Genomic DNA, 21,929 nt, shown 5'->3' on the forward strand with positions numbered 1-21,929 from the left:
CCTCCTCACCCCTTTCTCTCTGCCCTCCTCGCCCCTTTCTCTCTGCCCTCCTTGCCCCTTTCTCTCCGCCCTCCTCGCCCCTTTCTCTCCGCCCTTCTCGCCCCTTTCCGCTCTCCTCACCCCTTTTCTCCACTCACTTCGGCCCTCTCTCCACCTTTCTCGGCCCTTGCTCATTGCCATCCTTGGTCCTCTCAGCCCTCCTCACCCCTTCCTCTCCACCCTCCTCGCCCCTTTCTCTCCGCCCTCCTCGCCCCTTTCTCTCCGCCCTCCTCGCCCCTTTCTCTCCGCCCTTCTCGCCCCTTTCCGCTCTCCTCACCCCTTTTCTCCACTCACCTCGGCCCTCTCTCCACCTTTCTCGGCCCTTGCTCATTGCCATCCTTGGCCCTCTCAGCCCTCCTCACCCCTTCCTCTCAGCCCTCCTCACCCCTTCCTCTCCACCCTCCTCGCCCCTTTCTCTCCGCCCTCCTCGCCCCTTTCTCTCCGCCCTCCTCGCCCCTTTTCGCTCTTGGTGTGGGCATTAGAGTCATGGCATCTCACCACTACCCCAGGGCCACAACCACATAATCCCTGGCTGGTGTAACTCCGCACCGCTGCTCCTGGTGACTGACAGTTCGGGCTGACAGCATCGTTTCTTTTTATGGATGTCACTACCGTGCAGGACCCCCATAATCTTGCATTTAGGGGACGACACTTGGTACAAACATAACTTTATTTCTCTTTTTTTAATTTCAGCAAAAAGTCCCAGAATTTCCCACAATGTTCAGTGAGTTGGTGCATGAGCCGCGCTTCACCCTGCGCCTGCAGCTCAGGGACCCCATCCCCCAATTCATTAATCGCCAGTGGAGGGGAAAAGACGAGCAGAGACGCAAGGCACTGCAGCAGCTAAATGTGTAAGTCATAGCTGAGAACAACCAGCAGGGGGCAGTGCAGACATGGGGTGACTGCTGTGTAATACCTGACAGTGACCAGCGGGGGCAGTGCAGACATGGAGTGACTGCTGTGTAATGCCTGACAGTGACCAGCGGGGGCAGTGCAGACATGGAGTGACTGCTGTGTAATGCCTGACAGTGACCAGCGGGGGCAGTGCAGACATGGAGTGACGGCTGTGTAATGCCTGACAGTGACCAGCGGGGGCAGTGCAGACATGGGGTGACTGCTGTGTAATACCTGACAGTGACCAGCGGGGGCAGTGCAGACATGGTGTGACGGCTGTGTAATGCCTGACAGTGACCAGCGGGGGCAGTGCAGACATGGTGTGACTGCTGTGTAGTACCTGACAGTGACCAGTGGGGGCAGTGCAGACATGGAGTGACTGCTGTGTAATGCCTGACAGTGACCAGCGGGGGCAGTGCAGACATGGAGTGACGGCTGTGTAATGCCTGACAGTGACCAGCGGGGGCAGTGCAGACATGGGGTGACTGCTGTGTAATACCTGACAGTGACCAGCGGGGGCAGTGCAGACATGGTGTGACGGCTGTGTAATGCCTGACAGTGACCAGCGGGGGCAGTGCAGACATGGTGTGACGGCTGTGTAATGCCTGACAGTGACCAGCGGGGGCAGTGCAGACATGGGGTGACTGCTGTGTAATGCCTGACAGTGACCAGCGGGGGCAGTGCAGACATGGAGTGACGGCTGTGTAATGCCTGACAGTGACCAGCGGGGGCAGTGCAGACATGGAGTGACTGCTGTGTAGTACCTGATAGTGACCAGCGGGGGCAGTGCAGACATGGAGTGACGGCTGTGTAATGCCTGACAGTGACCAGCGGGGGCAGTGCAGACATGGAGTGACTGCTGTGTAATGCCTGACAGTGACCAGCGGGGGCAGTGCAGACATGGAGTGACTGCTGTGTAGTACCTGACAGTGACCAGCGGGGGCAGTGCAGACATGGAGTGACTGCTGTGTAATGCCTGACAGTGACCAGCGGGGGCAGTGCAGACATGGAGTGACTGCTGTGTAATACCTGACAGTGACCAGCGGGGGCAGTGCAGACATGGAGTGACTGCTGTGTAATGCCTGACAGTGACCAGCGGGGGCAGTGCAGACATGGAGTGATTGCTGTGTAATACCTGACAGTGACCAGCGGGGGCAGTGCAGACATGGAGTGACTGCTGTGTAATACCTGACAGTGACCAGCGGGGGCAGTGCAGACATGGAGTGACTGCTGTGTAATACCTGACAGTGACCAGCGGGGGCAGTGCAGACATGGAGTGACTGCTGTGTAATGCCTGACAGTCACCAGCGGGGGCAGTGCAGACATGGAGTGACTGCTGTGTAATGCCTGACAGTGACCAGCGGGGGCAGTGCAGACATGGAGTGACTGCTGTGTAATACCTGACAGTGACCAGCGGGGGCAGTGCAGACATGGAGTGACGGCTGTGTAATGCCTGACAGTGACCAGCGGGGGCAGTGCAGACATGGAGTGACTGCTGTGTAATACCTGACAGTGACCAGCGGGGGCGGTGCAGACATGGAGTGACTGCTGTGTAATGCCTGACAGTGACCAGCGGGGGCAGTGCAGACATGGAGTGATGGCTGTGTAATGCCTGACAGTCACCAGCGGGGGCAGTGCAGACATGGAGTGACTGCTGTGTAATGCCTGACAGTGACCAGTGGGGGCAGTGCAGACATGGAGTGATGGCTGTGTAATGCCTGACAGTGACCAGTGGGGGCAGTGCAGACATGGAGTGATGGCTGTGTAATGCCTGACAGTCACCAGCGGGGGCAGTGCAGACATGGAGTGATGGCTGTGTAATGCCTGACAGTCACCAGCGGGGGCAGTGCAGACATATGGTGATGGGTGCGGGGTCCTCACACATTTCTCCGTGCTCCTGTGTAGTGATGACCATTAACCCTTTGTGTTGTATTCCAGATCCCAGCCGCCGTCCTTCATCTTGGGTGACGCTGATACTGACGATGTCTCCGGCAGGGACCGATACAGGTTCTTTGAGAGGTTTGTGCCCCGTAGACAGATGGCAGCAGGTGGAGCCGGGCGAGTGGGCAGCCATGGACTCTAGATCTCTGGCGTTGGCAGCAGTTTGGGGGTCTGTAACTCCCCTCAGTCATGTGACGCGTGTGCCAGCTGCCATTATCCCACCATCTCTTATGTTTCAGGCCGCTGATCCCGTTCTCTCAGCAGACTGTGCCCAACGTGCTCCTCGCCGTCTCCAGGTGAGTGGATGTGTCCGGGCGTCATCATTGCACACGATGGGAGTTATACTTCCCCTGCAGGCTGGTAGTAAGTGTCGGTACTAGCCTTATTCCTAACGACAGGGTGGAGCAGCCCAATCGGCCGGACGCGGCTCCCTCCCCTCCGGTGCGCACAGTGGCCATCCAGACTGACTACCGGGACAGCGAGGCACAGACTGACCCCTACAGTCCGCAGTTTGTGGTGCGGCCCGGGTCGGTGCCAGAGGTGCTGATGCTGGCCAACCTCTCGTGGGGTGAGTGTGAGCTGCCTCTTTGCTCAGGTGCAGAAATGTTTTCGCTCTTTTTCCTGGCTGCATGCTCAGGGTTTGCTGCAGTGTGTCAGTGCAGGTCATTGTCACTATCTGTGGGTCCCCAGGACGCGGCCTCCCGGCTGGACTGGCCGAGGTGGAGATGATCGAGCGTGCACGGGAGAAGCGAGCCTGGGAGGCCACGCTGCCACCGCTCAGCGATCCCTCCCAGCTGGAGAAGAGGCGGAGGATGATGGACGAGCAGGAGAGGAAGGAGTGGGCCTTCAGGGAGCGGGAGATTGAGAAGTAAGTCCGTGATGGCCGCCTCACCGCTGTGTGTCCGTGAGCCGTGTGTGGTACGTACTGTGCGGCCGAGTCCTGTGCGTCCGTGTCCTGTGCGTCTGAGTCCTGTGCGTCTGAGTCCTGTGCGTCTGAGTCCTGTGCGTCTGAGTCCTGTGCGTCTGAGTCCTGTGCGTCTGAGTCCTGTGCGTCTGAGTCCTGTGCGTCTGAGTCCTGTGCGTCTGAGTCCTGTGCGTCTGAGTCCTGTGCGTCTGAGTCCTGTGCGTCTGAGTCCTGTGCGTCTGAGTCCTGTGCGTCTGAGTCCTGTGCGTCTGAGTCCTGTGCGTCTGAGTCCTGTGCGTCCGAGTCCTGTGCGTCCGAGTCCTGTGCGTCCGAGTCCTGTGCGTCCGAGTCCTGTGCGTCCGTGTCCTGTGCGTCCGAGTCCTGTGCGTCCGAGTCCTGTGCGTCCGAGTCCTGTGCGTCCGAGTCCTGTGCTGCCGAGTCCTGTGCGTCCGAGTCCTGTGCGTCCGAGTCCTGTGCGTCCGAGTCCTGTGCTGCCGAGTCCTGTGCGGTCGAGTACCATGTGACTGAGCCCCGTGTAGCCGAGCTCGTGGTCTTTTCTGACCTGCGCCTCTTCCTTCCAGGTTACAGGAGACGCGGCTGGAGGTTCTCCGGAAACTTCTCCAGAAAAGGAAAGAAACTGAGAAAGAACTGGACACCAAGAGACTGGACGCCAAGTGGACGAAGCTGCAGATCGAGAAAGAAGAGCGTGACCGGCGCATCCGGAAAGAGCACATGAAATGTGAGAGCCCGGCTGCCGGGTCAGTACTTTTTCCTTGATGACCTGCCCTTAGGATAGGTCACCAGTGTCTGATCGGCTACAGTCCGACACCCGGTACCCCCTCTGATCAGCTGTCACCAGTGCTGGTGGCGGCCGCCGGCCGGGAGTACTCACTTACCAAGCTGCTCTGTCTACTTGGCCGGGGCCGGGTACTGCACCTCCGCTTCATATTCAGATTAATAGGACGTGGATGTGTAGTACCCTGCGGCAGCCACTACAAGTCCTCGGAGCAGCTTGGTAAGTGAGTACATCCGGCCGCCGCCAACACCGATATCATCTGATCAATGGGAGGTGCCGGATGTCGGACCCTGACTGACCGTCCAGACATTGGTGATCTATTCTAAGGATAGGCCATCAATGTAAAAGTAGTGGACAACCTCTATAATGTCACCTGCGACCTGTACAAGTCAATAAAAAACTGAAATCTTTCCAGGTGGAAAAAAAAAATCTTTCTTCTCCCAGTGAATCTGGTGATGTGGCGTTCGCTCAGGGTCATCTTCGGCTTTTTTAGCAGAGGCCAGAAGGTTCTGATGTGAAATTGTCTGATATTTGTTCCCCCCACTTTGCTAAAGCCCCATTCACAGCTGCCGAAAACCAGCCCCAGAGAACAATGCTGCCCCCACCATACCTCACTGTAGGGATGGGGTCTTTGGGTGGTGACTTTATACCTAGTGGAATTAAGGCTATATATTTCCCCCTCGGCCTCATCAGACAGATCACGTTTCCTGCTTCTGGCCGACGTGATGGAGTAGAACATCACCGGCCTGGAGATTTTTAGTAAGAAAAGGCTCCGTCACCCCCGACCCCAGAATCCGGACATATGAAGAATAGAGTGATTGTGGTCACTTGCCGGACACAACCAGGACAGGTCAGGGATTCCTGCAGCTCCTCTAATGTTGCCCTCATCCTCTTGTAGCCTCCAGGAACTATTTTCTTAATTTCTGAGGGACATCCAGTTCTCAGTAATGTCACAGTTGTGCCAGATTTCAGCCCCTTCTTGATGACGTCTTCAGTGTCCATGGTAGATCTGATGTCTAGGAAACGTTCTTGTTCCTTCTCCTGACACTTTCCACAGTGAGATCCTTTGCTGTGTTGGCAGCTGTTTACAGACCAGAAAATGTCAGGAAAATCCTCCTGGAGCAGCGACACTTTCTCTGGGGTTAATCAGAATCGATGTACATGACGACTGCTGAGTGCTGATTACTATGTAACATAGTTACAACCACAGCTCCGATTATAGGGGGTGTGCACACTTATACAACCACAGTAGCTTAGTTTTGTTATTTTTATTTCCGTTTGTCTCTCACTGGATTTGCACAGATTTATGGGTGACATTAAATGGGGAAAAAGTCCTGAAGTGACTGTTCTTGGAGGGATTTACATGGATAAAACCTGAGCTGTTATCAGGGGCGTGTAGACTTTATATCCACCGTATAATGGCCAGTAATATATATTGCGGCTTCTTGTCCCTCTGCAGTGATCAGGAAGTTGTTGCAGAAGATGAGGAACGTGGAGGAGAAGCTGGAGAGACGCGACGTAATCCGGGACTACACGGACTACTCCTCCCAGGCGTACGCACCGCTCTCCCGCATCGGTTACTTCCCAGACCGCCTCTCACAGCAGTTCACAGTGAGGAGCCCCTTCCTGAACTCCTACCAGGGTCAGTGGTCTGAGTGACGGGCGTCATACAGTGTAATGAGGGCATGGACGCCGTCACGGGAGACGACGGGAGACCCAAGAAACACCAGGAAAGACACCTTACTCGCCAACACTACTCACATGCCATCATCTACTCACCAACACTACTCACACACCATCATCTACTCACCAACACTACTCACACTCCATCATCTACTCACCAACACTACTCACCATTGTCTACTCACCAACACTACTCACACTCCATCATCCTCTCACCAACGCTACTCACACTCCATCATCTACTCACCAACACTACTCACACTCCATCATCTACTCACCAACACTACTCACACTCCATCATCTACTCACCAACACTACTCACTCCATCATCCACTCACCAACACTACTCACCATCATCTACTCATCAACACTACTCACACTCCATCATCCACTCACCAACACTACTCACACTCCATCATCCACTCGAACTCCTTCATCCTCTAAGGAGGGTTGTAAATGCTGGTGGTTGAGGCTGGTGTGATGGGATGTGTGTGTCTTTTAGTTCTTCCCCTGAGCAGCCTCCGCCCTGGAGTTATTTACTATATTATTATTACAGTGGGTACGGAAAGTATTCAGCCCCCTTTACATTTTTCACTCTTTGTCTCATCGCAGCCATTTAGTAAATTGACTTCATTTTTTCCTCATTAATGTTCACTCTGCACCCCATCTTCACTGAAAAAAAACTGAAATGTGGAAATTTTTGCAAATGTATTAAAAAAAGAAAAACTGAACTATCACATGGTCATAAGTCTTCAGCCCCTTTGCTCAGTATTGGGTAGAAGCCCCTTTTGAGCTCGTACAGCCATGAGTCTTCTTGGGAATGATGCAACAAGTTTTCCTCCCCTGGATTTGGGGATCCTCGGCCATTCTTCCTTGCAGATCCTCTCCAGTTCCGTCAGGTTGGATGGTGAACGTTGGTGGACACCATTTTCAGGTCTCTCCAGAGATGCTCCACTGGGTTTAGGTCAGGGCTCTGGCTGGGCCGGTCAGGAATGGTCACAGAGTTGTTCTGAAGCCGCTCCTTTGTTATTTTAGCTGTGTGCTTAGGGTCATTGTCTTGTTGGAAGGTGAACCTTCGGCCCAGTCTGAGGTCCAGAGCACTCTGGAAGAGGTTTTCATCCAGGATATCTCTGTACTTGGCCGCATTCATGTTTCCTTCAATGACAACCAGTCGTCCTGTCCCTGCAGCTGATAAACACCCCCATAGCATGATGCTGCCACCACCATGTTTCTCTGTGGGGATTGTATTGGACAGGTGATGAGCAGTGCCTGGTTTTCTCCACACATACCACTTAGAGTTATCACCAAAAAGGTCTATCTTCGTCTCATCAGACCAGAGAGTCTTATTTCTCATAGTCTGGGAGTCCTTCATGTTTTTTTAGCAAACTCTATGCGGCTTTCATATGTCTTGCACTGAGGAGAGGCGTCCGTCGGACCACTCTGCCATAAATGCCCGACTGGTGGAGGGCTGCAGTGATAGGTGACTTTGTGGAACTTTCTCCCATCCCCCTACTGCATCTCTGGAGCTCAGCCACAGTGATCTTGGGGTTCTTCTTTACCTCTCACCAAGGCTCTTCTCCCACGATTGCTCAGTTTGGCTGGACGGCCGGGTCTAGGAAGACTTCTGGTGGTCCCAAACTTCTTCCATTAAGGATTATGGAGGCCACTGTGCTCTTAGGAACCTTGAGTACTGCAGAAATTCATTTGTAACCTTGGCCGGATCTGTGCCTTGCCACAATTCTGTCTCTGAGCTCCTCGGCCGGTTCCTTTGGCCTCATGATTCTCATCTGGTCTGACATGCACTGTGAGCGGTGAGGTCTTATATAGACAGGTGTGCGCCGCTCCAAACCAAGTCCTATCAGGTTAACTACACACAGCTGGTCTCCAATGAAGGAGTAGAACCATCTCAAGGAGGATCACAAGGAAATGGACAGCATGGGACTTACATATGAGAGTCTGAGCAAAGGGTCTGAAGACTTATGACCATGGGATATTTCAGTTTTTCTTTTTAATTAAATTTGCAAAAATTTCTACATTTCTGTTTTTCTCAGTGAAGATGGGGTGCAGAGTGAACATTAATGAGAAAAAAAGGAACTTTATAGAATTTACCAAATGGCTGCAATGAAACAAAGAGTGAGAAATGTAAAGGGATCTGAATACTTCCTGTACCCACTGTGTATTACTGTGCAGCCCACGTCCCGTGGATGATGGGAGTATGAGTGATTGGTTGCCCGTCCGCTGAGTATCGCGGGGTCCTGCTGCACATTACTGTCAGGGCCCGGTCAGTGCAGCCGCCTTACTCTCTTGCCTGGTACAGAAGGGGGCTGAGGACTACATCTCCCAGAATGCCGTGTGTCAGAGCACACCCCATTATGGGATGTGAGTGACGTTTCCTACAGACGTGTGCAGCTCTGGCTGTGACTGGAGTACTGCTCCTCCTCTGATAATGTCTCGTTCTCAGGGCTGCTGGACCTGGAGGCGAATCTCCCCGACTTTGTAACACAACCTCGTATCCGCGTGTCCAGACCCAAGAGCACCACCGAGGACGGACACCTGAAGCGCCAGGCCCGGCACGAGCGCCAGCTGCAGCATGTATACGAGGTGACACTGATGGTGGTGTATACAGGACGGTGTGACGACACGTGGAGGTGTATACAGGACGGGTTGACGACAAGTGCAGGTGTATACAGGACGGTGTGACGACACCTGGAGGTGTATACAGGATGGTGTGAAGACACGTGGAGGTGTATACAGGATGGTGTGACGACACGTGGAGGTGTATACAGGACGGTGTGAAGACACGTGGAGGTGTATACAGGACGGTGTGACGACACGTGGAGGTGTATACAGGACGGTGTGAAGACACGTGGAGGTGTATACAGGAAGGTGTGATGACACGTGGAGGTGTATACAGGACGGTGTGACGACACGTGGAGGTGTATACACTACGGTGTGAAGACACGTGGAGGTGTATACAGGACGGTGTGAAGACACGTGGAGGTGTATACAGGAAGGTGTGACGACACGTGTAGGTGTATACAGGACGGTGTGAAGACACGTGGAGGTGTATACAGGATGGTGTGACGACACGTGGAGGTGTATACAGGACGGTGTGACGACATGTGGAGGTGTATACAGGATGGTGTGACGACACGTGGAGGTGTATACAGGACGGTGTGAAGACACGTGGAGGTGTATACAGGATGGTGTGATGACACGTGGAGGTGTATACAGGACGGTGTGACGACACGTGGAGGTGTATACAGGACGGTGTGACGACACGTGGAGGTGTATACAGGATGGTGTGACGACACGTGGAGGTGTATACAGGACGGTGTGAAGACACGTGGAGGTGTATACAGGACGGTGTGACGACACGTGGAGGTGTATACAGGACGGTGTGACGACACGTGGAGGTGTATACAGGACGGTGTGAAGACACGTGGAGGTGTATACAGGATGGTGTGATGACACGTGGAGGTGTATACAGGAAGGTGTGACGACACGTGGAGGTGTATACAGGAAGGTGTGATGACACGTGGAGGTGTATACAGGACGGTGTGACGACACGTGGAGGTGTATACAGGACGGTGTGAAGACACGTGGAGGTGTATACAGGAAGGTGTGACGACACGTGGAGGTGTATACAGGAAGGTGTGACGACACGTGGAGGTGTATACAGGAAGGTGTGACGACACGTGGAGGTGTATACAGGAAGGTGTGACGACACGTGCAGGTGTATACAGGATGGTGTGACAATACTTGCAGTTTGTACCATCGCGTCTAGGCAGTGTCGGTGCAGTGTGCGCCCGCATCCATGCAGTGTGGACCCGCTTCCATGCAGTGTCGGTGCAGTGTGCGCCCGCTTCCATGCAGTGTCGGTGCAGTGTGTGCCCGCGTCCATGCAGTGTTGGTACAGTGTGCGCCTGCGTCCATGCAGTGTCGGAGCAGTGTGCGCCTGCGTCCATGCAGTGTTGGTGCAGTGTGTGCCCGCGTCCATGCAGTGTCGGTGCAGTGTGTGCCCGCGTCCATGCAGTGTCGGTGCAGTGTGTGCCCGCGTCCATGCAGTGTTGGTACAGTGTGCGCCTGCGTCCATGCAGTGTCGGTGCAGTGTGCGCCCGCGTCCATGCAGTGTTGGTGCAGTGTGCGCCCGCGTCCATGCAGTGTTGGTGCAGTGTGCGCCTGCGTCCATGCAGTGTCGGAGCAGTGTGCGCCTGCGTCCATGCAGTGTCGGTGCAGTGTGTGCCCGCGTCCATGCAGTGTCGGTGCAGTGTGCGCCCGCGTCCATGCAGTGTTGGTACAGTGTGCGCCTGCGTCCATGCAGTGTCGGTGCAGTGTGCGCCTGCGTCCATGCAGTGTCGGTGCAGTGTGCGCCTGCGTCCATGCAGTGTCGGAGCAGTGTGCGCCTGCGTCCATGCAGTGTCGGTGCAGTGTGCGCCCGCATCCATGCAGTGTGGACCCGCTTCCATGCAGTGTCGGTGCAGTGTGCGCCCGCTTCCATGCAGTGTCGGTGCAGTGTGTGCCCGCGTCCATGCAGTGTTGGTACAGTGTGCGCCTGCGTCCATGCAGTGGCGGTGCAGTGTGCGCCTGCGTCCATGCAGTGTCGGAGCAGTGTGCGCCTGCGTCCATGCAGTGTTGGTGCAGTGTGTGCCCGCGTCCATGCAGTGTCGGTGCAGTGTGTGCCCGCGTCCATGCAGTGTCGGTGCAGTGTGTGCCCGCGTCCATGCAGTGTTGGTACAGTGTGCGCCTGCGTCCATGCAGTGTCGGTGCAGTGTGCGCCTGCGTCCATGCAGTGTTGGTGCAGTGTGCGCCCGCGTCCATGCAGTGTTGGTGCAGTGTGCGCCCGCGTCCATGCAGTGTTGGTGCAGTGTGCGCCTGCGTCCATGCAGTGTCGGAGCAGTGTGCGCCTGCGTCCATGCAGTGTCGGTGCAGTGTGTGCCCGCGTCCATGCAGTGTCGGTGCAGTGTGTGCCCGCGTCCATGCAGTGTCGGTACAGTGTGCGCCTGCGTCCATGCAGTGTCGGTGCAGTGTGCGCCTGCGTCCATGCAGTGTCGGTGCAGTGTGCGCCTGCGTCCATGCAGTGTCGGTGCAGTGTGCGCCTGCGTCCATGCAGTGTCGGAGCAGTGTGCGCCCGCGTCCATGCAGTGTTGGTGCAGTGTGCGCCCGCGTCCATGCAGTGTTGGTGCAGTGTGCGCCCGCGTCCATGCAGTGTCGGTGCAGTGTGCGCCCGCTCTGCGGATGGCAGACGTCTGGACATCATGGCGCCGTCTCTGTGTCGCAGGTTTTGCTGGAAAAGAAAAACCAATCTCAGCCGTCAGAGAAGTCGCTGCGCTTCCTGCAGAGGATAGAGAAGCCGGCCCCCCGCCCTGCCACCCCCACAGTGCCGCAGCCCCCCGAGGTGAGCACGTGCCGCCATGCAGGTTGCGGGTGTGACCGGCGTCAGTGCAGAGTAATGGTGACATCCTCCCTTGCAGGGCGATGAGGAGCAGGAGCTGGCCGCCATCGCCGTACAGAAGCTGCTCCGTGGACGAGCCGTGCAGAACATGGTGCGACATCTCGTCCCAGAGGACGACCCTCCTAGACTGAGCTTACAGCGGGGGAGGGGTGGCTGACAGCGGGGGAGGGGCGGCTGACAGCGGGGGAGGGGGCATCTGACGGCAGGGGAGGGGGCGGCTGACAGCGGGGGAGGGGCGGCTGACAGCGGGGGAGGGGCGGCTGACAGCGGGGGAGGGGGCATCTGATGGCAGGGGAGGGGGCGGCTGACAGCGGGGGAGGGGGCATCTGACGGCAGGGGAGGGGGCGGCTGACAGCGGGGGAGGGGCGGCTGACAGCGGGGGAGGGCGTCTGACATCCTTGTTCCCGCTCTCCAGCGACCCGTGGCACGGTCAGATATAATTCTCTGATAACAGAGAGCAGTAGCTCCCAGCAGAGCCCCCATGTCACATGTATGTCCCTGAGAGCGCAGGGTATGAAGGAGCGATAGTGCAGGACGCCCCCGAGATGTCGTAACCCGCTGTCTGTGCCCATCTCAGATGTTTGAAGGGAAGGAGAAGCGTCTGGAGCTGATCCGGGAGCTGCGGACCACCCACGCCCTGCAGGAGGAGGGGCAACTGCTGAAGAGGCGGGACAAGGAGGCCACCATCGCCCTGCATAGGCAGCGGGAGCACCAGGACCACAAGGTGACAGCAAGTGATAACCAACCGGGGCCAAAGTCACCTCCAGAGCTGCACTCACTATTCTGCTGTCACATCGTGTCTTATCCTCCAGTCACTTCCAGAGCTGCACTCACTATTCTCCTGTCACATCGTGTCTTATCCTCCAGTCACCTCTAGAGCTGCACTCACTATTCTCCTGTCACATTGTGTCTTATCCTCCAGTCACCTCTAGAGCTGCACTCACTATTCTGCTGTTACATCGTCTTATTCGCCAGTCACCTCCAGAGCTGCAGTCACTATTCTGCTGTTACATCGTGTCTTATCCTCCAGTCACCTCCAGAGCTGCACTCAGTATTCTGCTGTTACATCGTGCCTTATCCTCCAGTCACCACCAGAGCTGCAGTCATGACTTAGTGATGGGCGAGTGTACTCGTTGCTCGGATGGTCTCTGAGTATTAGTAACTGCTCAGAGAGTTAGTTTTCCTCGCCGCAGCTGCATGATTTGCAGCTGATAGACAGCCTGAATACATGTGGGGATTCCCTAGCAACCAGGCAACCTCCACATGTAATCAAGCTGTCTAGTAGCTGTAAATCAGGGGTGTCTAACTGTATTCCTCGAGGGCTGCAAACAGGTCATGTTTTCAGGATTTCCTTGTACTGCACAGGTGATAATTTAATCACCTACACACATAATGATTACAGCCCCTTGTGCAATGCTAAGGAAATTTTGAAAACCTGCATGATTTGCGGCCCTCGAGGAATGCAGTTTGACACCCCTGCTATAAATCATTCAGCTGCGGGGAGGAAAACTAACTCTCGCTGATCACTGGTGATGATATCTAGAGGTCTTTCCTCTGCTGTGACGCGGTTTCGTCTCTTCTCGCTCAGGCCTCCTTACAAGATGAACATTTGTCGCGGCTGGAGGGAGACGTCCTGTCAGACACGTTTACCTTCCTCTGCAAGGAGCTGGTGCGGCTGCAGGAGGAGCGCAGGATCCACGCCTTCGCTATGCTCGCCGAGCGCCACCGACGCATCAGAGAAGCTGAAGAGAGCGGGCGCAGACAGGAGGAGGAGCGGCGCCGGCGAGAGGAGGACGAGATCTTCAGACAGGTCAGCTCGGAAATGTCTACACGTTTGCTGCCGTGATTGACACATTTTGTTTTTTATATTTTCAGTGTTTTCATTCTTTTATTTGCAGTTTCTATGGTTACTGACAATTATAAACATTCCGTACATTGTTACCTTTTCTGACCAATCAATGAAGTTCCAGTGACACCTCAATATTTCCATCAGCGCTGCCCCTTATTCTCCAGACTCCTGCCCCTTATTCTCCGCACTCCTGCCCCATATTCTCCACACTCCTGCCCCTTATTCTCCAGACTCCTGCCCCTTATTCTCCGCACTCCTGCCCCATATTCTCCACACTCCTGCCCCTTATTCTCCAGACTCCTGCCCCTTATTCTCCACACTCCTGCCCCATATTCTCCACACTCCTGCCCCTTATTCTCCAGACTCCTGCCCCTTATTCTCCACACTCCTGTCCCTTATTCTCCAGACTCTTGCCCCTTATTCTCCACACTCCTGCCCCTTATTCTCCAGACTCCTGCCCCTTATTCTCCAGACTCCTGCCCCTTATTCTCCACACTCCTGCCCCTTATTCTCCACACTCCTGCCCCTTATTCTCCACACTCCTGCCCCTTATTCTCCACACTCCTGTCCCTTATTCTCCAGACTCTTGCCCCTTATTCTCCAGACTCCTGCCCCTTATTCTCCACACTCCTGCCTCTTATTCTCCACACTCCTGCCCCTTATTCTCCACGCTCCTGCCCCTTATTCTCCACGCTCCTGCCCCTTATTCTCCACGCTCCTGCCCCTTATTCCCCACGCTCCTGCCCCTTATTCCCCACGCTCCTGCCCTTTATTCCCCACACTCTTGCCCCTTATTCCCCAGACTCCTGCCCCTTATTCTCCACACTCCTGCCTCTTATTCTCCACACTCCTGCCCCTTATTCTCCACACTCCTGCCCCTTATTCTCCACACTCCTGCCCCTTATTCTCCATACTCCTGCCCGTTATTCTCCGCACTCCTGCCCCTTATTCTCCAGACTCCTGCCCTTTATTCTCCAGACTCCTGCCCCTTATTCTCCACACTCCTCCCCCTTATTCTCCACACTCCTGCCCCTTATTCTCCAGACTCCCGCCCCTTATTCTCCAGACTCCCGCCCCTTATTCTCCAGACTCCCGCCCCTTATTCTCCAGACTCCCGCCCCTTATTCTCCAGACTCCCGCCCCTTATTCTCCAGACTCCCGCCCCTTATTCTCCAGACTCCCGCCCCTTATTCTCCAGACTCCCGCCCCTTATTCTCCAGACTCCCGCCCCTTATTCTCCAGACTCCCGCCCCTTATTCTCCACACTCCCGCCCCTTATTCTCCACACTCCCGCCCCTTATTCTCCAGACTCCCGCCCCTTATTCTCCACACTCCTGCCCCTTATTCTCCAGACTCCTGCCCCTTATTCTCCACGCTCCTGCCCCTTATTCTCCACGCTCCTGCCCCTTATTCCCCACGCTCCTGCCCTTTATTCCTCACGCTCCTGCCCCTTATTCCCCAGACTCCTACCCTTTATTCCCCACACTTCTGCCCCTTATTCCCCAGATTCCTGCCCCTTATTCTCCACACTCCTGCCCCTTATTCTCCGCACTCCTGCCCTTTATTCCCCACACTCCTGCCCCTTATTCCCCTCACTCCTGCCCCTTATTCCCCACAGTCCTGCCCCTTATTCTCCAAACTCCTGCCCCTTATTCTCCAGACTCCTGCCCCTTATTTCCCAGACTCCTGCCCCTTATTTTATATATATACTGTCACGAATCCACACTGCTGCCACCAATATGTCACGATTCACACCGTGACCGTCACCCCTACGTCACGGATCGGGGTGACTTTAGGCCAACAGACGGCTATCACATGTGCAGGGGGCTTATCTTAGTTATCCCTCCACTGCTGGAATGTGATGAAAAAACACACAAGGCTATTGACCTCTTAGTTTACAGCAGGGGCTTATTTTTGGTATCCCACTGCTCTTCAATATACCACGAACTACAGGGATTTATGTATATCCCACTTACAGTTCCACTTGAAACTTGCAGCTCTCTGGCGCCCCCCTTACCTCAGGTCAGATTAGGTACTGCACCTGGGGGAATTAGTCGCCAGAAAGGCTGCCTGCTATGTACTGGCTATTGGGCACGCTGCAGCGAGGCGATATAACTACTCCCACTCAGGCAGGAACAATAATTATCAACGCCGCAGTCGCTACAATGACTCCCAACTACCAGTACTATGCTACCACCAGTTTCGATTAAACGGGTCCAAAACTAACCCAAAACAGTAGCGTAATTCCCTTCAGAAGACTTAGGGTACGTTTTAGGGCAGAAGAACGAATCTAGTATTAAATATTATACTCCATCAAAGGTTTAAGGCAGTGTTTATAAAAAGTCATATAAAGATGTTACAATATGAGACAATTGAAAATATGTACAAAGGTAATTATAAAAAAAACAGGGATTACATGAGAAATCAACACTTACATGTGTTCAGAGCATTGCAGGCAACCAGGCTAGTTCCCATATGTCCCAATGCATCAGGACTGGCAGTCAGGGCTCCCCAGGTAAAAACTAACTGCTGGGGGCCTGGCAGAAACTTATAAACCGCAGCCCGTGACATCACCAACAGGGCTGGTTTACCCAGACCCTCCTACCTCTTACGTCTTACTAGATTTAACACAAGTTTGCCTAATGCCTGTATCTCCACTACAGAACATGTCAGGATCATAACACACCCAGCATTCATCTTGTATTAAGATTTGCTCTCTTTAGATACTAAATTCAGGCTAGTAGGGACACTCAGTTCCAGAGAAATCCGTACTCTGTCCCTGTTGGACTTGGAGGCTCCTGCTTACAGTGATGGATAGATGCGCCGATGGACTTTAGCAATATGTACTCATTATTTTCCTAGCCCAAATCGTTGGCCCAATATCTTGCAATATTAGGACAAAGAACCTCAGGTTTTACAAGGGAGATCCAACCAGTTTAAGCTGGTACAACTGTCTATGCATCTATACCGATCGTAAAAATTCCTTTAGGAGGGGCATGAGGGATTTGGGAGCTGAAAGTCAGGAATGCAGCAAGAAGCCATAAAAGCTCTTCTACACACACATTCAGAAACAAAGAGAGAAGGGAGGGTTTTTAGCCCACAGCAGTCTGAAGGGCAAAGCTACAAGATCATTGATATTTCATACAATATCGTGACATATACAGTACAGACCAAAAGTTTGGCAGTCCAAAAAATGTGGTGCACTCTGTATCGAGGAGCGAGAAGGTGCAGGCTGAACAAAAAAATCAGAATGTTTATGGAGAAACAGCTGCACACATGAAACTTGAAGGTTTTATGCAAAAATTTACTTTTTATTAGTGCAGTCATCACTGAGTGCAAATCAATGATGACTGTACATGTTTTCTTGGAAGAAACAATGGTCAACAGAAAAAGACAATGATTTCAGCACCAGTATAATTATAAAGCCCCCAGTCTGCACTTATAATTCAGTGACATGACAGAGTGACAGCAGCTGCCTTGTCCTCATTATCACTTTTTCCTGAGCCACTGAAGATCATTGCCATGATGTAAGCAGATCACCTTGTGGCAGGGCTGAAAATTTTAAGTTTTTTTTAATTAAGTTAATTTTTATGGCAAGAAATAACTGTGTTAATATTTTCAATTCATCTAATCGCTCATCAGAATCTAGAGTCAATGCAAATAGCCGGTATAAAAACTGAAGACTTTGGCTGTGACTGTGTATTATAATGTGCTGATGTATATTATTATGTGTTTACATGCTGCAGGTTGTCACCGTCCATCAGAGCACCGTGGACTCGTATCTAGAAGACATCATCCTCAGCACCACTGACCACACTGCAGAAGATCAGGCCCGAGAGGAGATCCAGAGGAAAGCGCAGGAGATCAATGACATCGCCTACCAGATGGAGAGCAGGTGAGGGCTCCTGCAGTAATACTACAACATCACAGATCATCCAATATAGTGCAGAGGTCTGATCCTCCCGTCACTGAACAGTCACTGGTCATGGCCTCCTGTCAGCACTCGTGACCTCCTCATGTACAGTCTCTGGTCCGGGTCACCTCTCCTCGTACAGTCTCTGGTCCGGGTCACGTCCTCTCGTACAGTCTCTGGTCCGGGTCACCTCTCCTCGTACAGTCTCTGGTCCGGGTCACGTCCTCTTGTACAGTCTCTGGTCCGGGTCACCTCTCCTCGTACAGTCTCTGGTCCGGGTCACGTCTCCTCGTACAGTCTCTGGTCTGGGTCACCTCTCCTCGTACAGTCTCTGGTCCAGGTCACCTCTCCTCGTACAGTCTCTGGTCCGGGTCACGTCCTCTTGTACAGTCTCTGGTCCGGGTCACCTCTCCTCGTACAGTCTCTGGTCCGGGTCACGTCTTCTCGTACAGTCTCTGGTCCGGGTCACGTCTTCTCGTGCAGTCTCTGGTCTGGGTCACGTCTTCTTGTGCAGTCTCTGGTCCGGGTCACGTCTCCTCGTACAGTCTCTGGTCCGGGTCACGTCCTCTCGTACAGTCTCTGGTCCAGGTCACGGCCTCTCGTACAGTCTCTGGTCCGGGTCACGGCTTCTTGTGCAGTCTCTGGTCCGGGTTACGGCTTCTCGTACAGTGTCTGGTCCGGGTCACGTCTTCTCGTACAGTCTCTGGTCCGGGTCACGTCTTCTCGTACAGTCTCTGGTCCGGGTCTCGTCTTCTCGTACAGTCTCTGGTCTGGGTCACGTCTTCTCGTACAGTCTCTGGTCCGGGTCTCGTCTTCTCGTACAGTCTCTGGTCTGGGTCACGTCTTCTCGTACAGTCTCTGGTCTGGGTCACGTCTTCTCGTACAGTCTCTGGTCTGGGTCACGTCTTCTCGTACAGTCTCTGGTCCGGGTCACGTCTTCTCGTACAGTCTCTGGTCCGGGTCACGTCTTCTCCTACAGTCTCTGGTCCGGGTCACGTCTCCTCGTACAGTCTCTGGTCCGGGTCACCTCTCCTCGTACAGTCTCTGGTCCGGGTCACCTCTCCTCGTACAGTCTCTGGTCCGGGTCACGTCTCCTCGTACAGTCTCTGGTCCGGGTCACCTCTCCTCGTACAGTCTCTGGTCCGGGTCACGTCTTCTCGTACAGTCTCAGGTCCGGGTCACGTCTTCTCGTACAGTCTCTGGTCCGGGTCACGTCCTCTCGTACAGTCTCTGGTCCGGGTCACGTCTTCTCGTACAGTCTCTGGTCCGGGTCACGTCTTCTCGTACAGTCTCTGGTCCGGGTCACTTCTTCTCGTACAGTCTCTGGTCCGGGTCACGTCCTCTCTTACAGTCTCTGGTCCGGGTCACGTCCTCCCGTACAGTCTCTGGTCCGGGTCACGTCCTCTCTTACAGTCTCTGGTCCGGGTCACGTCTTCTCGTACAGTCTCTGGTCCGGGTCACGGCCTCTCGTACAGTCTCTGGTCCGGGTCACGTCTTCTCGTACAGTCTCTGGTCCGGGTCACGGCCTCTCGTACAGTCTCTGGTCCGGGTCACGTCTTCTCGTACAGTCTCTGGTCCGGGTCACGTCTTCTCGTACAGTCTCTGGTCCGGGTCACGGCCTCTCGTACAGTCTCTGGTCCGGGTCACGTCTTCTCGTACAGTCTCTGGTCCGGGTCACGGCCTCTCGTACAGTCTCTCGTCCGGGTCACGTCTTCTCGTACAGTCTCTGGTCCGGGTCACGTCCTCTCTTACAGTCTCTGGTCCGAGTCTCGTCTTCTCGTACAGTCTCTCGTCCGGGTCACGGCCTCTCGTACAGTCTCTGGTCCGGGTCACGTCTTCTCGTACAGTCTCTGGTCCGGGTCACGTCTTCTCGTACAGTCTCTGGTCCGGGTCACGTCCTCTCTTACAGTCTCTGGTCCGAGTCTCGTCTTCTCGTACAGTCTCTGGTCTGGGTCACGTCTTCTCGTACAGTCTCTGGTCCGCGTCACGTCTTCTCGTACAGTCTCTGGTCCGGGTCACGTCTCCTCGTACAGTCTCTGGTCCGGGTTGCGTCTTTTCGTACAGTCTCTGGTCCGGGTCGCGTCTCCTCGTACAGTCTCTGGTCCGGGTCACGTCTTCTCGTACAGTCTCTGGTCCGGGTCACGGCTTCTTGTGCAGTCTCTGGTCCGGGTCACCTCTCATCGTACAGTCTCTGGTCCGGGTCACCTCTCCTCGTACAGTCTCTGGTCCGGGTCACGGCTTCTTGTGCAGTCTCTGGTCCGGTCACGGCTTCTTGTTGGCCTGATTGTCTCTGATGTCTGACTCTCTTTCTCACAGCCGCACCCGTCTTCAGTCGGAGGAGATTGTCTCGGAGCTCGTCTACAGTTTCCTTATTCCCGAGATCCAGAAGCAAAGCGTCAGAGAGAGAGGTGAGAGCGTCTGCCGTCTCGTGGCCTTACAGACCCGTATATACTGTATTCTCCGCCTTTTCTCCCTGCTGTCCCGTTATTTTGTCGCCTCTGTTTTGCAGTGAGGAAGTCCCAGCGGAGACATCTTCAGGCCGCGCACCGCGTCATCCACAGTGATACCGCCACGCTGCTGAACGAGGCCGCTGACTGCACCCAGCCCCCGACCGAAGGGGACGACCGAGTCGGAGAGCCCGAGTGATGGGCACAGACTCTTCCCCGGGTGCCCGCAGACTCCGAGCCCGTACAGCCAGACCCTCATATTAACCCCAGAGTGACCGCTGACAGGTTATGGTGCGGGGGACGGTTGCGGAGGACGTATAAATATACATTATATATCCATCTCCGCTGTGATGTGATCTGTGATTTTTGCCGCAGAATTTACATGAAAGCTCCTCACGATTTTTAACATCTGTTTGCTGTTAGTGAATGGCAGCATTTTTCTCTACAACGTTTTGCTGCGGGATTGTTACAGTGTTTCAGTCCAGGACAGAAGATAGATTATGATGGCTGAGCTCAGAGGATTGTGTAGACTGGATACAACTGTAACACATGTGAAGGGGTTAAGACTCCTCTTTGTATGGAATTATTATTCCAGAGCACAGGACTCTGCTGTATCATCACTACAGGATGTCAGGATCAGCTCCGGCCTCCGAAGAGCCAGACCGGACTAAAAGAGGATCAGCTCCGGCCTCCGAAGAGCCAGACCGGACAAAAAGAGGATCAGCTCCGGCCTCCGAAGAGCCAGACCGGACAAAAAGAGGAGGATCAGCTCCGGCCTCCGAAGAGCCAGACCGGACAAAAAAAGGATCAGCTCCGGCCTCCGAAGAGCCAGACCGGACAAAAAGAGGAGGATCAGCTCCGACCTCCGAAGAGCCAGACCGGACAAAAAGAGGAGGATCAGCTCCGGCCTCCGAACAGCCAGACCGGACAAAAAGAGGAGGATCAGCTCCGGCCTCCGAAGAGCCAGACCGGACAAAAAGAGGAGGATCAGCTCCGACCTCCGAAGAGCCAGACCGGACAAAAAGAGGAGGATCAGCTCCGGCCTCCGAACAGCCAGACCGGACAAAAAGAGGAGGATCAGCTCCGGCTTCCGAAGAGCCAGACTGGACAAAAAGAGGAGGATCAGCTCCGGCCTCCGAAAAGCCAGACACGACAAGGAGATGAAGATCAACGCCGGCCTCCGCAGAGCCAGACAGGACAAGGAGAGGAAGATCAGCTCCAGCCTCCGCAGAGCCAGACACGAAGAGGAGAGGAAGATCAGCTCCTGCCTCTGCAGAGCCAGACAGGATAAAAAGAGGAGGATCCGCTCCGCCCTCTGTAGTGCCAGGCAGGTTGAGAAGAGGAGGATCGGCTCCTACCTCTGCAGAGCCAGGCAGGACGAGAAGAGCGGAACAAGAAAAAGATCAGCTCCGGCCTCCGCAGAACCAGACGAGAAGAGTAGGATCAGCATAATCCTCTGCAGAGCCAGACAGGACAAAAAGAGGAGGATCAGCTCCTACCTCTGCAGAGCCAGACACGACGAGGAGAGGAAGATCAGCTCTTGCCTCAGCAGAGCCAGACATGACGAGGAGAGGAAGATGAGCTCCAGCCTCCGAAGAGCCAGACATGACGAGGAGAGGAAGATGAGCTCCAGACTCCGAAGAGCCAGACATGACAAGGAGAGGAAGATCAGCTCTTGCCTCTGCAGAGCCAGACAGGATGAAAAGAGGATCAGCTCCGGCCTCCGAAGAGCCAGACCGGACAAAAAGAGGATCAGCTCCGGCCTCCGAAGAGCCAGACCGGACAAAAAGAGGAGGATCAGCTCCGGCCTCCGAAGAGCCAGACCGGACAAAAAAAGGATCAGCTCCGGCCTCCGAAGAGCCAGACCGGACAAAAAGAGGAGGATCAGCTCCGACCTCCGAAGAGCCAGACCGGACAAAAAGAGGAGGATCAGCTCCGGCCTCCGAACAGCCAGACCGGACAAAAAGAGGAGGATCAGCTCCGGCCTCCGAAGAGCCAGACCGGACAA

General features: G+C 54.5%; 1 protein-coding gene across 2 annotated transcripts in view; it reads left to right on the plus strand.

Annotated features, from left to right (window-relative positions):
• Window positions 1-20,262, plus strand: part of CFAP91 (cilia and flagella associated protein 91) — a 36,940-nt gene extending 16,678 nt beyond the window's left edge. For both annotated transcript variants that reach the window (XM_069760463.1, XM_069760464.1), the window contains 15 exons: window positions 733-890; window positions 2,872-2,952; window positions 3,114-3,170; window positions 3,273-3,442; window positions 3,565-3,742; window positions 4,360-4,517; window positions 6,034-6,216; window positions 8,719-8,858; window positions 11,539-11,655; window positions 11,732-11,803; window positions 12,290-12,436; window positions 13,301-13,522; window positions 17,308-17,456; window positions 19,791-19,882; window positions 19,984-20,262. In XM_069760463.1, coding sequence (XP_069616564.1) covers window positions 733-890; window positions 2,872-2,952; window positions 3,114-3,170; window positions 3,273-3,442; window positions 3,565-3,742; window positions 4,360-4,517; window positions 6,034-6,216; window positions 8,719-8,858; window positions 11,539-11,655; window positions 11,732-11,803; window positions 12,290-12,436; window positions 13,301-13,522; window positions 17,308-17,456; window positions 19,791-19,882; window positions 19,984-20,120 — 2,061 coding nt within the window. In that variant the 3' untranslated portion in view covers window positions 20,121-20,262. The remainder of the gene's footprint in view (window positions 1-732; window positions 891-2,871; window positions 2,953-3,113; window positions 3,171-3,272; window positions 3,443-3,564; window positions 3,743-4,359; window positions 4,518-6,033; window positions 6,217-8,718; window positions 8,859-11,538; window positions 11,656-11,731; window positions 11,804-12,289; window positions 12,437-13,300; window positions 13,523-17,307; window positions 17,457-19,790; window positions 19,883-19,983) is intronic.
• The last annotated feature ends 1,667 nt before the right edge of the window (window positions 20,263-21,929 follow it).

Source organism: Ranitomeya imitator, chromosome 3 (genome assembly GCF_032444005.1).
Source record: "Ranitomeya imitator isolate aRanImi1 chromosome 3, aRanImi1.pri, whole genome shotgun sequence".
Taxonomy (NCBI): domain Eukaryota; kingdom Metazoa; phylum Chordata; class Amphibia; order Anura; family Dendrobatidae; genus Ranitomeya; species Ranitomeya imitator.